Source organism: Eleutherodactylus coqui, chromosome 10 (assembly GCF_035609145.1).
Source record: "Eleutherodactylus coqui strain aEleCoq1 chromosome 10, aEleCoq1.hap1, whole genome shotgun sequence".
NCBI lineage: Eukaryota > Metazoa > Chordata > Amphibia > Anura > Eleutherodactylidae > Eleutherodactylus > Eleutherodactylus coqui.
Genome location: NC_089846.1, coordinates 67071485 through 67091406, shown reverse-complemented (window position 1 = coordinate 67091406; position 19922 = coordinate 67071485). Strand labels below are relative to the sequence as shown.

The 19922-nt window shown below is 44.5% G+C and overlaps 1 protein-coding gene across 3 annotated transcripts in view; it reads right to left on the bottom strand.

Moving 5' to 3' along the window:
• Positions 1-6659: 6659 nt before the first annotated feature.
• MIA (MIA SH3 domain containing) overlaps positions 6660-19922 on the bottom strand; it is a 31736-nt gene continuing 18473 nt past the window's right edge. The window contains exons 2-5 of one of the 3 annotated variants that reach the window (XM_066581227.1): positions 19355-19449; positions 16304-16437; positions 16118-16228; positions 6660-6853 (exon numbers count right to left, since the gene is read on the bottom strand). In XM_066581227.1, coding sequence (XP_066437324.1) covers positions 6830-6853; positions 16118-16228; positions 16304-16437; positions 19355-19388 — 303 coding nt within the window. In that variant the 5' untranslated portion in view covers positions 19389-19449 and the 3' untranslated portion in view covers positions 6660-6829. Of the gene's footprint in view, positions 6854-16117; positions 16229-16303; positions 16438-18992; positions 19136-19354; positions 19806-19922 lie in introns of those variants that run through there. The other 2 variants (XM_066581228.1, XM_066581225.1) reach the window with 2 other exon arrangements.

The following is a 19922-nucleotide window of genomic DNA, read 5'->3' as shown; positions in this document are numbered from 1 at the left end:
TTGGAAGATAAAGTTGTCAGCAAGAGCGGATAAGAATTTGTTGGATCCATTACTTTTACCTGAGAGAGATTCCCAACAAATGTCTGGATGGGTAAAATCTCCCATGATCACTATGTTGTGCTTTTTGGAGAGCTTGGCTATCTGATGTAGAAAGAGTTCATCAATATCTTCTGCTTGTCCAGGTGGCCTATAGTAAATGCCTACAATGGGGTCCTTTCTGTTGTTCTCTCCTTGTATTCTTACCCAAACAGTTTCTACAGAACTCCCATGCTCTAAAGCTTGAATCTTTGTGGAGATGAATATTTTCCTAACATACAAAGCAATACCCCCTCCCCTTTTTTTTGGTCTGTTTCTTATGAATAAGTTGTATCCTTCAAGCCTTGTATTCCAATCATGTGTGTCATTCCACCAAGTTTCCGTGATGCCTATGACATCATATTTCTCTTCCTGTGTTAGGAGCTCCAATTCTCCTTGTTTGTTTCCCATGCTCTGTGCATTTGTATAAAAACATTTTAGTTTGTGATCTGTGTCTCTTGCTCCTCTACTTTCCTTCTGCATTTCTTGTCTCTGCTCTTGCTTTCCACTTCTAATAGCTAGGGTCTCAGATGTATTAATTAGCTGTATATTTTACCTGGCTTTTCACTTTCCTTCCCATATTGTTTTAGTTTAAAGCTCTCCTAATGAGTGAAGCAAGGCGCCCACCAAAAATGTGCTTACCTTTTTTTTTAAGGTGCAACCCATCTCTAGCAAGCAGTCCATCATATAGGTAATTCACTCCATGGTCTATGAATCCAAATCTTTGCTGACGGCACCATCGACGTAGCCAGTTGTTCAACTCTACAATCCTGTTCCATCTTCTTGCATTCCATGGCCATCCACAGGGAGGATGGATGAGAAGACCACCTGTGCTCCTAGGTTCTTCACCTTTTTTCCAAGGTCTTCAAAGTCTCTGCCGATAGTTGCAGGGTCCTTTTTTGCAGTGTCATTTGTCCCTACATGTATTAGTAGGAATAGGTGGTGTTCTGCTGGACTGAAGAGTCTTGACAGCCTATCAAACAAATCTTTGATTTGTGCACCTGGAAGACAGCACACCTCTCGTGAGGTGTCAGGTCTGCAGACAGCAGCCTCTGTTCCTCTCAACAGGGAATCCCCTACAACCACCACTCTCTTCTTCTTCGCAACAGCAGTTCCTTTTCTCCATTCAAGAGGACTCTGTGCACTTCCTACACAGCTCTTGGTGGGTAGAGTAATTTCTTGCTGTACCTCTTTTTTTTCTCTGCTCTGTTCTTTGCTGGTAGAGTCATTTCTTGCTGTACCTCTTTCTCCTTTTGCTCAGGAACCAGTACCAGCCCCCCCTGCGTGAAAACCTCGTACCAGTTTCCAAGCAGTCTGGGTGCTGGCTGACTCATAATCTTCCTGCTTCTTTGGGTCACATGCTTCCATTCCTTTGCTTCTGCAGGGACACTGGACATTTCTTTTCCTTCAACATTTTGAAGATTGTCTTCTACTCTGTCAAGGAAATCCTCATGTTCCTTAATACGTTTCAATGTAGCTATTCTCTCCTGATGACTGTGCACCTCTTTTCCTCCAGTAGAGACACAAGTTTACATTTCTGGCAGGTGAAAATTAGCTTTTCCTCTGGTAGGTCTGTAAACATATAGCATACGTTGTAGCTCACCAAATGGCTCCTCTCCTTTTCTATGTTGTCAGTTTATGTCCACTTCCAAACTTCTAAAGGTCAGGAATTGTAGTGAAGATATATAACTGGTAAAATACCACTAAGTGTACAATCTACAGCCCCACTTAGGAAACATATACTGTATATATTGTATTGCCCAGCCATGTGTGATTGTAGTTGTGATTAGTAGCCTAGCATATGCAACTTTAGCAAGTCGATCAACGCTCATTAGTTTTAGATTAGCATTCAAGCAATTGTTCATACATACCAGTTTAACCCTTTCCAATCCACTGTCTGACGTCTAAAGACATTCTGATTGAAGGCTGTACAGCACCGCAATCGGTAGACGTCCATGAGGGTACTCTTTCTGTAGATTACTTGCTGCTCTGTTGTCGGGGGCCTCTCCGGCATGTCACATACTGCAGTACTGGCACTAGCCAGCAGATGGCGCCATTGTATAATGGCAGAAAGAGAAAGCCCCCTAGGAAACTGAATCCAAAATTGGATTGCAAAGGGTTAATAGTTTGTCAGCAGCACATCTCTGTGCACACAAGGGGATATGCCACCGACATACAATTAGATTAATGCCTGTATAACAGATGCGATGCACAGCAAATGAGCGTTTTATCGCTTATAGTTCAATCAGTGAGAATATTTACATTGGGCAATATAAACCCTTTGCAATCCAATTTTAGATTCAGGGTTTCCTAGGGGAACTTCTCTTTCTGTAATTATACAATGGTGCTATCTGTTGGCTAGAGCCACTACTGCAGTATGTGACATGCCAAAGAGGCCCCGCCAACTGAGCGGGCGTCAATATACAGTAAGAATACCCTGCTGGACGTCTTCCGACATCGGAGCTGTACAGGCTTCAATCAGAATGTTGGAAGAAGTCAGACAGTGGATTGGAAAGTATTAAAGAGGTGTGTGCCAGGCAGAAGCTGTGTAGGAACTACAGCTCAGTCCAATTCACTTAAACAGCTTAGATCCAAGTCATTCTTTAAGATTGGAGAGGCGAGGTGCAGAGAAAATGCCAAAAGCTCCTCTAGCCCCTTCCTTCTGGTTATCATTTAGAGTCCCTGTGGTTGAATTCCCCAATGATTAGCAACTAACGGCATATCCCACAGATATGCCGTGGCTCTTTATGACAGAAATACCACTTTAGCAGGTTGTTTAGGGTTAGAAAAACATGGCTGTTTCTTCCAAGCACAGCACCACCCTTGTCCATAGAGATGTGCGTGGTATTACAGCTCAGCTCTATTAAGGTGAATGAGAGCTGAGCTGCAATGCCAGACATAACCTACAGACAAGGGTAGCGCTGTGTTTGGAAGAAAGCATGTTTTTCTAACAATGGAAAACCCTTTTAAGTATTTGGGCACCTTAATTAACCACACTGGAGACAGCATAATGAGTACAGAACTGGGGAAATAATAAGGCCCAATGTCCATGGGCAAATCAGAATTTTTTAATCCGTGCGGGTGACCCGCATGCGTGATCCACGCCCATAAAGATGCATTGGACACCCGCAGGTAATTAAATACCTGCAGATGTCATTTTTCCCAGACGCACAGATCACACATGCGGGAAAACACCCGCAGCATGCTCCATCTTCGCGCAGGTCTCTTGCGGCTTCCGTTAAAGCCTATGGGAGCCATCCGGTCAGTTGTCATTGTGCTATACCGCGGGAACGCAGGAAGCCGGCATTGAAAAAAAAAGGATTTACACGGCGCATGCGCGGCACGCTGCCAGCGTGCTGAGCACATCCGCTGGGCCGAAGAAAGAAGATCTGGCCCCGACAGAGGGCAGATCCGCAGGGTCTGGACAGAGGATTTTCTGGCCTCATGTCTGCGGGAAAGGAGGGACCCGCTGCGAGATTCTGCCATTCCTGCCATGTAATGGGCTGTAATTGCATTTAGTTGTATATATCATCTTTAATTATGACTTTAGGTAGGTGTCCATTAACATTCACTACAGAATTTAAGTTTCAGAAGTAGCTATAAGTCATAGGAGCAGAATGGTGGCTCAGTGGTTAACACTGTTTCTTTGCAGTGCTGGAGTCCTGGGTTCAAAACCCACCAAGGACAATATCTGCATGTAGTTTGTATGTTTTTCCGTGTTTACATGGGCCTCCACCTCCCCCGCCACACAACAAAAAAAAAACAATATGAATGTGAGCCCCCATGAGGACATCAAGTGATATACAGCAGTGGCATAAGTAGGTAGTATATAAATCTGTAAAATAAAGCCTACAAAAAAGTAATACGTGTTTTAGTCTCCGGATGTGTGTAGCACAATCAAGATCTCAATAATATTCAGTGAAAATTGATAGGAAGCAAAAAATCACTTGGTGACCAATCAGAGGCAGCACTCAGGTATTGAATAACAGCTGAGAGCTGCCTCTGATTGGTCACAGTGCTCAGCCAATCAGAGGGAGCCCTTTCAGCATGCAGGGATTTTAAATCTCCGCCTACTGAAAGCACTTCAGAGCAGTGCAGGGAGAAGACCCAGCTGGATGCGCCTGAGCACTGGCGGCTGCGGAGAGGTGAGTATATATATTTTTTCTTTTTTTCACATTTTAGGGATGATTTTTCAGGAGAAGGCTTATATTTAAAGCCCTTCCCCGAAAATCACTGCAGGGCTTGCCGGCATCCCATTGCTTTCAATGGAGCTGACTGTAGCGCTGCCTCCATTGAATTCAATGGGAGAACATCGCGCTCCAGTGCTACAGCTGTCACAGCTGTGCCAGAGGATCGCAATCTTCTCTATATGTGAATGAGGCCACCACTGCTCCTGTCGGCCCCATTGACCAAAGGTGAAACCACAGCATCCAGGGGTTTCATATTCAAGGAATCCCCTGCTGCAGCTGTCACAGCCGCAGCAGGGGATAGCGGGCAGCACACTTTATGTGCGCATAAACGCTGCCAGGTGTGTTTTTTTCAGAGTGAAGCCCGCTTCGATCACTCGATTTTTGTTACGCATGCGTTTTTGCGCACATGAATATGCACATAAAACACCCGTCTGACTGAGCCCTTAGTTTGCTCAACAATATTCGCTGCCTGTACTATTGTATGAGTAAAGTTTAGTTTCTTCCAAAGCATATGGTCGTCACAGAGATATGCTTGTCCTGCATTGCTATATTTTGTCTTGCAGCTCTCACCACAAGGAAAATGTCAGGCTGGCCACGGCTTCCCCTGGCAAAATCAGCTGTTTGCTAGGGTTGCTGAGAGTGGAACTCAGGGTGATCAGCTGATTGTCCCAAGCCCCATATTCTCTAAAGGGTTATGCATCTTGGTATAACCCCTTTTAAGAGATTGTATCTAAGGCCCAATGTCCACGTGCGGATTTTATTTATAAAATCCGCGCGTGGCCCCCACATGGGAGATCCGTGCGTCTTGCTGCCCATAGGGATGCATTAGCATCCGCTGGGCAGCTAAAAGCATGCGGATGGGATTTCTTCTCGGCGTGCGGGTCGCACACATGGGAAGAAATCGCAGCATGCTCCATTTTCCTGCGAATGTGCCGCATGGACGACTCCCATGACTTCCATTGAAGCCTATGGAAGCCGTCCTTATCCGTGGCACAGCCACAGCTGTTTTTGTGCTGTTCCGCGAATACACGGGAGAGCAGCAGATTTAAAAAAAAACAAGAGGTGTGCTTGGCGCATGCACGTGGCACGCTGCCGATGTGCCAAGCACATCCACCGGCCAGAAGAAAGGAGATCCCCTCAGCGTGCGAAGAGGGTAAGAAAATGTATTTTCCCTCTCCATGGCTGCAGGCATGCACAGATTTCACTGCAGGATTCAGCAGTGGAATCCGTGCATGCAAGTGGACATGAGGCCTAAGGACTAGAAAAAAAGGTTTCCTGATTTTCCAGATATAGCGCCACATTAGTCCATGGGCTGTGTTTGGTATTTCAGTTCAGCTCCATTCACTTGAATGAGAGGGGATGTGTTGCAATACCAGACACAGCTCGCGGACAGACGTGGCTCTGATTCTGGAAAAACAGCAGATCTTTTTTTTTAGAACCTGAGACAAACCACTTTTAATGTCTACATTTCGTCTCCATGTGGACATACGTATATACAATATTATACCCAATATCCTGATGTTCCAAGATACATTATATCATATCCATGTTCCTGTAAGTTTGGCATTCAATGTCCTTACTAGAAGAACTTTACGTAATGTGGATTTAGCAATTAGTTCCTACCCTACGAGTGCACGGTGAGACAAGTGTTAGCAGCAATCTAAACCAGTAGAGTTGTACACATTATCGAAGCACCTGAAAACTCCACAAAACATCCTGATTAGAGATGAGCGAGCACGCTCGGATAAAGCAGTTACTCAAGCAAGCTTCCTCTTCTCGAGCAACTGCATTCTCGTCGAAGCAGGCTCAGGGGGGCGGAGATCTCTCCCCCCCCCCCCCCTGCTCACCCTCGCCGCCCCCCCCCCCTCCCCCCCCCCCCCCCGAGCCTGCTCGGACGAGAATACAGTTACTCGAGAAGAGGAAGCTCGCTCGAGTAACTGCCTTATCCGAGCGTGCTTGCTCATCTCTAATCCTGATCTGAGCTATTGTCCCTGGTTCTGAATTTATATAGACATTACATGGAAAGGTCTGAACTTATAAATTTCATGGTTCACAATTACCGGTGGAGTAAGACACAGAAAGCGCTCTATGCCGTGTTACTGCAGTGCAAGGAGGCCATATACCATTCTTACATGGGGCCCTCTGTCCTTTGTGTCCGTCATTGGAAGAAAGACAGAAGGGGTAGAGTGAAAAGCAAAATACTCAAACTTTCTTTGTCTTGAAGCCACTTGCGGCTGAAGATGATTGTGGCGGTTTGAGGCCCCATTTCAACTTTTGCAAAAGGGTTACATGGTTACTTATGGAAACAATATCCGTCATGTAGGCTATACTGATGTCCACATTTAGGGAATCAGAAAATGACAAGGTTTATATAAGAAAGCAGATTTATGGCTAAACAGATAAGTTCTACATGACTTGTATAAGCATTCATTGTACATAGCGTTGTGTAAGCTGACAGAAAGCCATAAGCATTAGGTCTTGTTTTATTGCTCCGCTGCTTTTGTGCTGATGATATGTGAGGACACCAGGCTCCACAATATGGTGTCACATGAGGTCGGAGGTGGTCAGTGACACATGAAATCCCATTGCTGAAACAGAAGAAAAGGCAAAATGTAAGCAGTGCTGGACTGAGGTCATTTCAGTCCCTATCAGGTCCACCCTAAATCCAGACCCTGTACCCATCCCCAGAAAAAAAATGGCCGTGGCATTCTAGCAAGCGCTGTGTCCCAATGGCTTTATGTGGACAATGCTATGAGCAATGGCGACAGGACATTGCAGTACCATTGATATCTTAATTAGCTTTGGTTGGAGATACAGATATCTCTGAATGAACCTAAAGAGATGATGTAGTCACCAAATCTCAAAGCCTCTTCCCTTCTAGCCAACAACAATTTCTGTCTCAATGGGATAAGAAAACATTCTAAGTATTCTTTAAAGAGGTATTCCCATCTTAGACATTGATGGTATAGCTGCAGGATATGCCATCAATGTCTGAATCTATCCTAAAAACAGCCTGACCTGTCCTGGCTTACCTCTGTTGCCTGAAATTGCTGCAATTATGGCAACAGACGAAGTACCTTTTCTACGTTATTTTGGTAACTCTAATTAAAGTGAATGGAATTTACGGAAATGGCATCGCACAGCCTGTAGTAGACTGGGGTCCCAGTAGAATTCATTCTAGGGGCCCATTGAACAGTTAAGTGCAAATATTACCTGTCTGAGATGCTGTCCCCTGCATAGCCGTATGTAGCACAATAGGTGTACAATGCTCAGTTCATGTGGGGGCTGGGGGACCACTCCTGGCTCAGCGCCCACCAGGGGATTCACCTGTTTCCCTCTGGGCCTGTCCAAGCCTAAGCACCACCAGTTAGTCTGTTTCTGTAATCCCGGTCACCGATGGCTACCAGATTCAGACAGCTATTCTCATCTAAAATACCTTGGCAAAAGTAGAATGGCTAGTTGGCACCCAGCGCATATACTGTACCCTGGAAGAGAGGCCTTATTGTATTCCAATCTTTGCACTCCCTAAAGCTATGCCACTGAGAATAATATAATATAGATTGGTGCTACCACTATATACTCCATTGAGTTTCCCTGGGGGGTTATCATAAAGGTTTTTAACTTGAGCTACCAAGCTGATAGCTGACGAAAGACCCAGCATGACGTTCACCTAACCAGAATCTATTATGTACATCAGTGTTTCCCAACACCAGTCCTCAGGGACCCCCAACAGGTCATGTTTTCAAGATAGCCTATAGTAAGACCACCTGTGGCAATGTCTGGGGCACTGACAATAATTATATCACCTGTGCAATACTGAGGAAATCCTAAAAACATGACCTGTTGGGGGTCCGTGAGGACTGGAGTTGGGAAACACTGATGTACATCTGTGATAGACATGATAATTATTTAGTATAAAATGTCTATCAATATTTGTATATAACCCAAATGTATTTTGCTATTGTAATGACTTTCAGCTCTGAGGAGTTCAAAGGACACACACAATCTAATCATAGTATTTGCTCTAAATACATCGAAGTTGCTCAACCAGTTTCTAAGAAGTTAAAGGGCCATAGTGTCGTGTATATCCTGTGTGTTTACCTAGGCCCCCTTCCACTCTTCAAACACAAGCTAGTTAAACACATCTTGTCAACTACACAGAATTCCTTAAGGTTGTCTGCATGCTAAAGAATACAAAGTCCATACTATGGCGGACGTGAGAGAGGGTGGGCAGAGAGGTGGGCAGAGAGGTGGGGGATTCTGTATGATCCGACAAATGAGAATCCTATATGTTACTGATGTAACCTGTTGCACGCCCATTGTGTGTCTGTACAATAAAAGGCCCTGTCTGGCTGTTTCTGGACGGAGAGCCATTTTTAACATGAGATTCATACCTTGTGTTTGACTTGGTCAGTGTGCGCATACTGCTTCCACACAATTTGGAAAGCGACAAAATACCCCAAAGCCTGCTGGAGAAAACCGTAATCCAGCACAATTGGAGTCCCTGGGTGAGCGAGTGGATCTGTGAGGTCACAGCCTGGAACGTACAGAGATCGGCAGATGGCACGCAGAACTCAGGGGCCCGAAAATCTACAGAACACGGTAAGATTGCTTTATCTACCTGTGTCAAAGCTGGGTTCTGACTGCTTTTCTGCCTGTTCCTGAGCCAGACTGGACCTTCACTGAAAGACAGGTAATAACTCTAGTTCTGTCCACTCGGGAAAATCACCACGTTACCTGTCTAGGGGTATTTTGTACGCTGTGTATGCTGTTATGTCTGAGACGGTTAAAAATTGTGTATACAAGACCAAGAGATAAATTCTGTGAGGGTTAATGTGTCGGGAGGGCGGACTCGGCTGTTTAAGTCTGAGGGAACACGCCAGTGACACGTGCTCCTAGGTAAAACTAGTGTGAGGTTAGGAAGATTTATGATACGTATACTTAACTTTATGATTGAGCGTGTTATGTTCTCATATGTGGAAAGGTATATACGTATGAAGTATAGTCGTGCTTTGTGACGGCTGATTTCTCCAGAATATTATTGAGGTTTTGGTCATTGAAAATAATCGTCAGTCTCTGTGTATAGCTAAATGTCCTGTCTAAGACGTGTACAGGAAGTGCTCTTCGGGATTGCTAGTAGACCTTGGGTTGATATAAAGGTAGATGAGATATATACCTTGGGTTGATATAAAGGTGGATGAGATATATATATACCTTGAGCCGTTGTGGGTATTCTCCAGTAATCCCGTCTGTCTGGTATTATAGAAAGAATGTGCAGTGTTTATTGTTGGGGGGAGGGCTGCTGATAAGAGTGAACTGAAAGCTTTTTCCAATTAACCCTTTCTGTTTACTTTGTCGTTCCCTGTGTTTTGTAGAATTAATGTGCATTGTAATCTGAGTGGGAAAGAGGTTATATGGGAAGGATTTGAAGAAAGCAGATTTTACAAGAGAAACAGTACTGTGTGCAGAAACTTCGAATAGGCTAGAATAAGCAGGTAGCATAGAGTTGAGCAAAGTGAGCAAGGCCAAAGGTCAGAGAGCTTGTCATCTGGTTGCTGAAGGCAGCAGAGTTTACTGAACATGTAGAAATGTTATACAAAGAGAAGGACCAGGAAAAGTTGCAGAAAGAAATGTTAGGTCATGGACAGGTAAGATAGGTTGTAGAAAGTTTTCAGAAGATGAGCAGGAAGCCTAGCAGAAAGAAATGTGTTTTTAGATTGCTAGAAGGAGGTATAATGTAGTTAAGAGATTGAAGAGGGGAAAGCATGTAGGGGGGTATGTGTATTGCTTATGAACAATGTAATGTCTTTGTGTTGACTGCGGCCCCTCCCTGTAATGGCGGCCGTGCTTGCAATGTTTACAATCCAACATAGTGTGACTCTGCAGTAAATGTAGTGAGGCCTGCCCCCACCCTGAAGTTACTTCCCCCCATGTGCTCACTTTCAGGGTGTGTGATGTTACTTCCGGTCCCTCCCCATCCGGGACAGGACCTGGCCCCGCCCCTTCCTCCTCCAGCAGCCATCTTGCCTCACCTGGAAGTGCTGCTACTCAGCAGCCATTTTGCCTCACCTGGGAGTGCTGCTGCCCCTGGCCCCGCCCGTTCCTCCGGCAGCCATTTTGCCTCACTTGGGAGATTTGTAGCCCCGCCCCTTTCTGCCTCTGGCGGCCATTTTGCTGCATTTGGGAAGCCTATATTTCCCAATGCCACTGTATCCAGTGCTAACATCATGATTGTCTGAAGTAAGGTTTTGTTTGACCAGACTTTGTTACGCTCCAAGATGTGGCCACTTTGGATGTGTGATAAGTTCAGGGAAACAAACCTTTGTGGAGATGCAGCTTGGGACATAGTAGATGACTAAGCTGGTTTATAGCGCATGGAAGATTGGAGTTGATGCATGGGGGGCAGAGGCCGGGAATACATGACAGGGGACGCTCTCTCATGTTCCCAGGGGCTCTGTTTTCCACTGCCCGCTTCTCCAATGGATGCTCAGACAGATGATGTTATGGAAGGCTCCTACAGATGAAATAATTTCCCTATAGTCACCCAGCAAACTTTTTCATGCAATTTGGTGAAGTAATTTAACTTTTTATGTGAAGAAAGAGGTATTGAATTGCCCAGAGTAGGATGTTAATTCATCCGTATTCTTTAGTTTTTCTTTAAGTCTTTTGTATATTCTAGTGTCAGTCTACACTGAAGCTATAATTATATTCTGACAGGAGAGTAAAAGCTAAACGCTGGCCATACCCTGAAATACTATTACACTGGGTGACGTAAAATTTGAATTGTGTGGCGCCCCCTTGTGTTAAAAAATGCTAACTGCGACCTGAAATAAAAAAAATTTTTTTTAAGGAGATTTTCGCTCAGACTTCGCTGCATACAATGTCACCTTGACCTACAAAGTGCTTGTTTTTGTGCCTCTTGGTTTACTAGTTTGAACGCAATGACTCTTTTTCCATTGAGTATTGCGGTTCAAAAGGGGGGAGGCATAGGTGATCTGGGTCATAGATGATCTAGGTGTTGTAGATCAGCTATTGGGTTTGAAAAAAATAAATAAATAAATGATTTTGTGCTACAAGATTCTGAGCCATGTGAAATAGAACATCAGCACGATTATTTAGTACTAATTCAGTAAGAAACTGCAGGTATGCAAACAGTTACCAGAACCCCTGTTGATAATGCATATGTTGAGCTTTTTGCAGATGGTACCAGGGTGAGGATTGATGACTCCACATCGGATATGCAGTGGTCACACAACAAGATGTCCTAGAAGCAGAAGCTCTGCCTCCGCATGTCACAGTACAATAAGCGGAATGGAAGGCCCTCACTGAGGCGTGTAGAGTGGCGAGAGGTAAGACCGGCAATCCTTTACACTGACTCCTGGTATGCATTTGGCATAGCTCATGATTACGGCCCAATATGGAAGGCCAGACAGTTTTTTACCTTAGCAGGACAACCAATTGAGAATGGTGCAACGGTACAGAGTCGCATGGAGGCCCTACTTCTACCTGACAAAGTTGAGAGTTCGCACCGATTCCTACACTGGAGAGGCGAGAGACGACACCCTCGCTGACAGCGCAGCAAAGGCAGCGGCCCTCAAGCCGTGGAAGAAAGAAGAAAGATACTGACAGCATGAGTCAGTGGTAAAAAACTTTGGACATTGACAAAAATTTGGACTTTGATATGCTAAAGACTTTTACAGTTACAAGCCAGCAAGGAAGGAAAGAATAAATGGACTAATATGGGAGCAGCAGAAACAGGACAGCGTGTGGTGAACAGTCAACAGCACTTGCCCACCACAGTTCCTGTATCCCATGATGGCCCAGCTGATGGACGGAAAGACCCACCTAGTAAAGCAGTAATGACGACGACGCTTGAAAGAGGTTGGGCGACTTCTGGGTTCTCTGTAGCTGCTGCATCATTTGTACGGTTTAGCATGATCTATGCCATAGGTGAGTCAGGGCAGAAGTAAATTTGCCACATCACACTTGCCGGGACCACTCTACCCATTTCAGGGATTGCAAATTGACTACGTTCAGCTCCCACTTGTTGGGAAGTATGACTACGTGCTTGTTGTTGTTGATGTCTTTGCAGGTTGGAGGCCGACCCTGTTACCAAGGTAAACAAGTAGGTAACCGCAAAGAAGCTCATGAACGAGGTAAACTGTGAATATGGGGTACCAGAGGTGATTCAGAGTCAGACAGAGGTATAAACTTCGCAGGTGAATGTAACATGTCATGTCTGCTCTGGGTGTATCCCAGGCCTTTTACATACTCTACCATCTTTAGAGTAATGGAAAGGTGGAGAGACGTAGTGGCACGCTAAAAAGTAAGATACTTTAAAATGACGCCACTTTGGAAAGACTGTCCTCCAATAGCCTTATACAGTGTTAGATATGAACCCAGGGGGGATTATACATTGTCTCCCTACGAGATTGTTTGGGCTAGCCCCAAGACTAGGTCGTTACTATCCTCAGTAGTTACAATTACAATCTGATGTGTTGACTGAGTATGTGATTTCCGTTGTTAAAGAACTAACCAAAGCCTATGCACAGGTGTTCTCTTCCAGACTCAGAGGCAGACACTGGGACACATATCTTGCAGCCTGGGGATTGGGTGTGCATCAAGAAGTTCCCCAGGAAGCACCCTCCTGAGCCCCGATTTGATGGCCCCTACCAGGTGCTTCTGACTACTGCCACAGCTGTGAAACTAGCCGAAAGACTTACATGGATCAACGCTTCATACTGTAAGAAAGCTTCAGATCCGGGAGACCAGTCTTAGTTGTGCCAAAGACGTTACTCTGGTTAGGGCTAGTGAGAGGAAGGTAGCAACTGGAATCCTTAGTCGGAAGAATATGGGGGTATGGTTACCTTCTAGTATAACTCGTCCAATGCTCAAGTAGCTGCATATTCCTTCGACTATTGTTCTGTGGTTCCGTGTCTAGGCACAAGATCCCACCGCAGGCCAGATTTAGCTCAGTCCAGCTGGTTATATGACTTATATACCCGGGGAATACAATATGTTTGCGCCACTGATAACGTCTGGGGAGAAGACTGCCGTTATTGGGGATTAGTGGGATGGAACGCAGGAACAGACTAGTCCTATAAACCGCGAAGTGCCTTAAATAAGAAAAATAGGAGCGGGAAATCCCTAATTAGTCGTATAACCCTCCTTGAGAATAATAAGGACAGCAGGTATTGGAAGGCTGAACTTAGTATGTTGCTTGGTTTTAATGCGGTTTTTACATTAACCATGGGAGATCCAAGCCCGGGGGACGGGGAGACTTATAGTCTGGGGACATACCGGTACGGGAGGATAGATCCCTTAGGGAAGTTTAAAATAAGGGGTATGGTAGATGCAGCCGAATGGAAGCCTTCACTTAGTCCCGTGCCCATAATTAACCCCCTCCACCGTAAAATAAAGACCTTGACGAACATGAGGATCATAGCCGACCCTACCTTTGAGGACACCTTGACAGTAGCGACTGGCTACTCTGACCAGAATCTCTGGTTGGAGTTGATGAGGTACAATGCTAACAGGAGCAACAAGTCTAACTGTTGCGTGTGCGGTAGTGCCCGACTACACTCGGGGATGGTCCCCCTAAATCTCCCTGTAGATGCTGAAGAGTGGTTTATTAGTCTCTTCACGAACATTTCCGCTAATTTCACTGTCCGTGAGAAATGGAAGAAGGAATACTCTATAACTACTTAAGTGTTTTGCACCGGAGAGAGTATTACTGACTACCCTGGAAACTACACCTGCCAGGCAAATAGGCAGGGTGGAGGGAGATTTTTGGGGAACTCGCCAACGGGTATTGCTCCTCCTACAGTATGATAGGAGGGGAACAGATGCAGAATCAGGTCCAGTCCTTAGGAGACGTTTACTGGCTTTGTGGAGACATGAGGTAGAGGACTCGCCTGGAGGGTAATTGGACAGGGGAGTGTGCCTTAGTAAAGCCCTTATGCTCCTCCACATCCTGTCAGACACCAACGTTTCCCTTGTTTGAAAAAGATGAAGAGCCAGTTCCGATAATGCCAACCACATGCGCTACCAAAGAAAAAGGAGAAATGTACTAGTACTGTGCCTGCCCCGATCTCCTAAGATGGATTGTCAGTGGAATTCCCATTTGCCTAGGGATAGTGCAGAAGACCTTAGGTTCCGGCGAGGGCACACCCTGTGGGGTGTTAACTTGTACAGATAGAGGGTATGGATGCCCGGAAATGAGCCCAGGGAATCCATGGCCTCCCTCTGAGGTAAGGTAGGGATCCCCCCCCTCCTAGGAGTAGGGACTTACGGGCAGTGGGAAAACCCTGACGCAAGGGTGAGGCGACTTGGACGTGTTCACCATTAGGACTATCTCCAGGAGGGACATTGGTGTGGGTGAAGATTAGGGAGTCCCACGCCGTGCGTACCTGTGCACGCTACTAGTATTGTAACATTATACTAGAGCGAGAAGAGAGACCCCTGGTGGTAGTTTTGATCTACACGTGTACATTGACGTCATGGGATAGCCAAGGGGGGTACCTGACAAGTTTTAAAAATTAGAGACCAAGTTAAAACTAGATTCGAGTCCACTTTCCTGATCATTAGGGTAAATAAATGTTGACTGGATTAATTATGTTTATTATAATTAGCAGTGGTTTATAAATTATACTAGAGACGCCTTATAGGGACTAGTCGACCAATAGGACCTACCTCGACTATGACTTTTTTAAAAATAGAATGGCCTTAGAGACGACTTTAGCTAAAAAGGGGAGTGTCTGAAAGATGATAGGGGAGACTTGTCATACCTACATCCTAGACGACACGTGACCCGCGGGTAAAGACGCACTTGCCATTAAGAAGCTGACCGCACTAGCTAAAAAGAGCTAACTTTTGGGACCAGCACTCGCCTTGGATGAGCGGGTGGTAAAGGATCCTGGCACAGACGGGCGTCGCTGTTGTATGTGAACTGATGGTTACCTTTTCTGTTCTAGTCCGCTGTGTTATCCCCTGTGTCAGAGAGACCTGTGAAACTGATGCTGGAAAAGCCGCTCCCATCATGAGTTTGCTGGATGCATCCCCAGAAGGAGTGGACAAGTCCTACACCCCCTTGAAGACCCTAAAACGAACCTTCAACGCGCTCCAGTTATAGGCTCATGCGCAGAAAACTGTGAAAATTAGATAGAGAATTAGAGGATAGACATTTTAAGGGGGGATTGTGATAGACATGATAATTATTTAGTATAAAATGTCTATCAATATTTGTATATAACCCAAATGTATTTTGCTATTGTAATGACTTTCAGCTCTGAGGAGTTCAAAGGACACACACAATCTAATCATAGTATTTGCTCTAAATACATCGAAGTTGCTCAACCAGTTTCTAAGAAGTTAAAGGGCCATAGTGTCGTGTATATCCTGTGTGTTTACCTAGGCCCCCTTCCACTCTTCAAACACAAGCTAGTTAAACACATCTTGTCAACTACACAGAATTCCTTAAGGTTGTCTGCATGCTAAAGAATACAAAGTCCATACTATGGCGGACGTGAGAGAGGGTGGGCAGAGAGGTGGGCAGAGAGGTGGGGGATTCTGTATGATCCGACAAATGAGAATCCTATATGTTACTGATGTAACCTGTTGCACGCCCATTGTGTGTCTGTACAATAAAAGGCCCTGTCTGGCTGTTTCTGGACGGAGAGCCATTTTTAACATGAGATTCATACCTTGTGTTTGACTTGGTCAGTGTGCGCATACTGCTTCCACACAATTTGGAAAGCGACAAAATACCCCAAAGCCTGCTGGAGAAAACCGTAATCCAGCACACATCACCTTACAATAATAGTATATCTTATTCATGGTGACAATATACTTACATCTGTTCTGACTTCCACTTTTCCAGGCATTAAATAGTGTTCTTCTTGAACAATTGAACTTGGAAAGTACCCCAGCTTCGTTGTGTACTCCCCATATTCATCCCCTTGCACCTATTGAGTAACAGAACACAACACATCATATATGTTTCTATTAATAATCAGTTACACAATCGCATTTGTACTTACACTTCCGAGCCAAAACAGCCTCCCACGGCCCTTTAACTTGGAGAAAATATACAGAGTTTGTCCACGCCTGACGGGGATGAAGCGACAATCAGGGGGGGTATAGTCTGATTGCGCCACTGCCATGGAAATGGGATCTGCCAAGTGGAAAAAGGTGTAAAACAACATTGAACTCCATGTATAGAATAATGGGGTCTTGTTACTCATAAGAACCAATCACATAAATGTTCCATATGTGGGGGTGCCTCCAATGAGGAGTGTAAGAGTAAGAGCTGAACTTCAGCTCCAGGGCTCATTATCATTTAGCTATGTCACTGCCAACCTGTCATTAGTTAAGGTATCTTTACCCAGGATGACTATTGGCTGAATAATCGCTCGAAAACTAATTCAAACGATAGTCGCTCATTGTAAGCAAGGGTGACCAGCGATAAATTGCTAGTCGTTTCATTTTAGCAAACAAAAAAAAATGTCACTAGTTGATCAAAAGTCGTCCATATTTGAACAACGACAACTTTGCATGGAGACCCTCTATAAACGATATCTCAGCAAACAACTAATGAACAACTGTCATTCGAACACTTCAATGATTTTTCTGAGCGACTATCTGAATAAGTGTAAAGGTACCTTCAGTTAACAGTGAGGGGAATCTGTAATTGGAGGTTGACCTTTAGGATAGTAGCAGAGACCATGAGATCTGATGGGGCGGTTTCAGACCTCTGCCAAAGTCATAGATATTACTGTGGACCGCTAGAGCAAACATTCACTCCAGGAATACAGAATGCCTGGAAATTGCAAATGGTTTCTAGTTTACTTCTGGCTTAGACTGTAACATGGGTAGGCAATATACTCTGAACACAATGGTGACCAGAGACTGTGACGCAGCCTGGCTTCTGAGACCTGTAAACTGCCCGCTGTAGGTGTATGGTGAGCACCGCTGTCTACTTAGGCAGATGCCTCAACAAAGCATGAAATAGTTCACATTATGCTGAGCACAAACTGGGACCTGTCCCTCAATGAGATTACTGGAAGTCAGAGGACAAGCCTCACCTCCATGTGTAATTATTTTATTTAAAAAATTGCAAAAACTCATTCCCAATCCATCAAAATGCATGAGTTATCAATGGGGGGCACAACACTACTGCCCGATGCAAATGAGGCCTTAGTAATGATTTCCATGGGACAGTTCTGGTTAATGGACCAACAAGATACAATGTATCCAGTAAGCGTTCTGGTCCTAATGCTGGGATTACGTTATGGGATGGGGTGTCCTGGTTTGTGTCAATATTTTTCATTATCCTGAGTGGAATGAATATTCTATTGTGAAATTTGTGGCTGTACAAAGATGGATCTCATGCACACATAGAAGTACACTCATCTACCAAAAGTAATTGGACACCTGAGCAAAAATCAAAATTAGTATTTATTTCCATATGTTAATACTTAGTGGGGCTTCTTTGGTCCTAATGACATTGGATATTCTCTATGGCATACTTTTTACTAATGTCTTGTCTGATACACTTCAGCTGGTATTTCCCTCCATTCATCCTGTAAATGTATGGTGAGTTCTCTCAAAGAAGATGCATATTGTTCATATTCCCTGACCAGATATTCCAGTTTGTCCCAAAGATGTTCATTAGGGTTCAGGACAGGACTCTGTGCAGCCAATCCAATCGTGGAACATTCAAATCCTCAGACCAATGTAAAACAGTGTTGGATCTGTGACAAGGAACATTGCCTTGTTGGAAGTATTGCTGACAATTCTTGGAATATTACCCCATTGTTGGCAACCATTACTGTCTAGAATATCAAGGTATACCTCAATGTTCATGATTCTTGTCACTAGAACCAACAGACTGAGACCATGCCATGTAAAACATCCTCAGACCATAATGGAACATCTGCCCTACTTAACTGTTGGCACAACACACTCAGGTAAAAAGCGTACTCTAGGCCTCCTCCACACCCAGGTACGTCCATCTGATTTGAAGATGGAGTGGTGCGATTCGTCACTCCTAGAACAATTTTCCATTACTCAATTACCCAATGAGGACACTCCTTGCCCCATTGTAGACGGGCTAATACATTGTGCTCCATGATGGACGGCTTGTGTGCAGCACCAGAACTCATATATCCAATAGCATGCAGTTCCCATCACAAGCCATGGCTGACACCTCCAAGGGTCTGCATATTGTGTAGCATGGTTCAGGACACGTATCATGTAATAAGACACAATCCATTCTACTGATACGGGGGTCCAAATACTGTTGGTAGGAAAGTATACATGGATTACCAAGGTAAGATCTTCCCACTATTGGGAAGCAGCAGCCATTGTTGGTTCTAGAGAAGTTCTGTCCCCATATATCACTACCCACAATGGCACTTATTCTAGTAATAACACAATACCCAAAGCTTGTGCAGCTTATGCAACAGCCCAAATATATTTTGGTGACTTTTTAGCGAATAGCAAATCCAAATAATTATTAATAAAAAAATCTGAGATTCTCTAATAAATCATTATTTAGAAAACGCCTGAGATCTCCTGGAATGTCACGTTAATGCTACAGTATTACAGTCTGTAACTAAGAGATGAATGTTCTGTTTCAGTACAGATTTTCATTTTTTAACAATATTTAAATCTCCCCAGACATTGCATGCCAAGTAGTATAACCCTCATCAGTTTGGGAGTACTTACGACTACACTCCTCATCCGCACAGAGTTTCCTATCTGCAAGTTTGGGCATTATCCGGTTTCCACCAACCATCATACAGAAGAATAGCCCCAGCAGTGAGCGATACATGACTGCACTGCTCTGCTGCCTCCAGACACTGGATATCCAGCAGTACAGCCGCAGGACTATCAGCCAGGGCTCAGTAACCTGCTTCACGTTACCTCCCCATTGCTTTTTTTCAGTTTACACCAGTTGGGGGGGATCCTGCATAATAAAAAGGATCTTTTGCTCATTACATCTGACATCTCTGTGTGAGCTTGAGGAAGGCACAACAGTGCCGAAACATCGCATTCATTTGTAATGGGGTAATAAAACGCTTTTATACCTTCATACATCCGTTTATGCTGCCAGTTCATCATTCATATGGACATCTCTGTGTGAGCCAGCGCCGATCAGCCTGCATTTTGTATTCCTCTATGCCTTAAAAGAAATAACCATAGATGTGAAATACAGACTGATAGGATAATGAAAAATTGGATTGTTATACATTGACATTTTGCTGTAATTGGATGCTATAGGCAACAAGGCCATGTTTCTATCAGTTCTGATAAAGTAGGACCATAATATTACCATGTTTTGCCCTGGAAATGTGTAGAGATGATACAATCTGGACTGTATTTGCCACTAGGTATCCAGGTCCAGTGGCTAGGGTGTCCAGTTATAGGGGTGACCACAGAATTTTTACATTTTTATTTTTTCACACTTTCACCCCCTGCTTTTTGCTGGTTTAGCAAGAGGGGCCTTGTGCAACACTGAGAAACGGAAGAAGATCGGCTTCTCCTTCCTACTCTCTGCTGCCCAGAACGAATGCTTCATTGACTGCTTCTTCACCAATCAGAGATATGTATAGAAGGCTAGGGGAATGCAGCACCAAGCAGAAGACCATCATACCC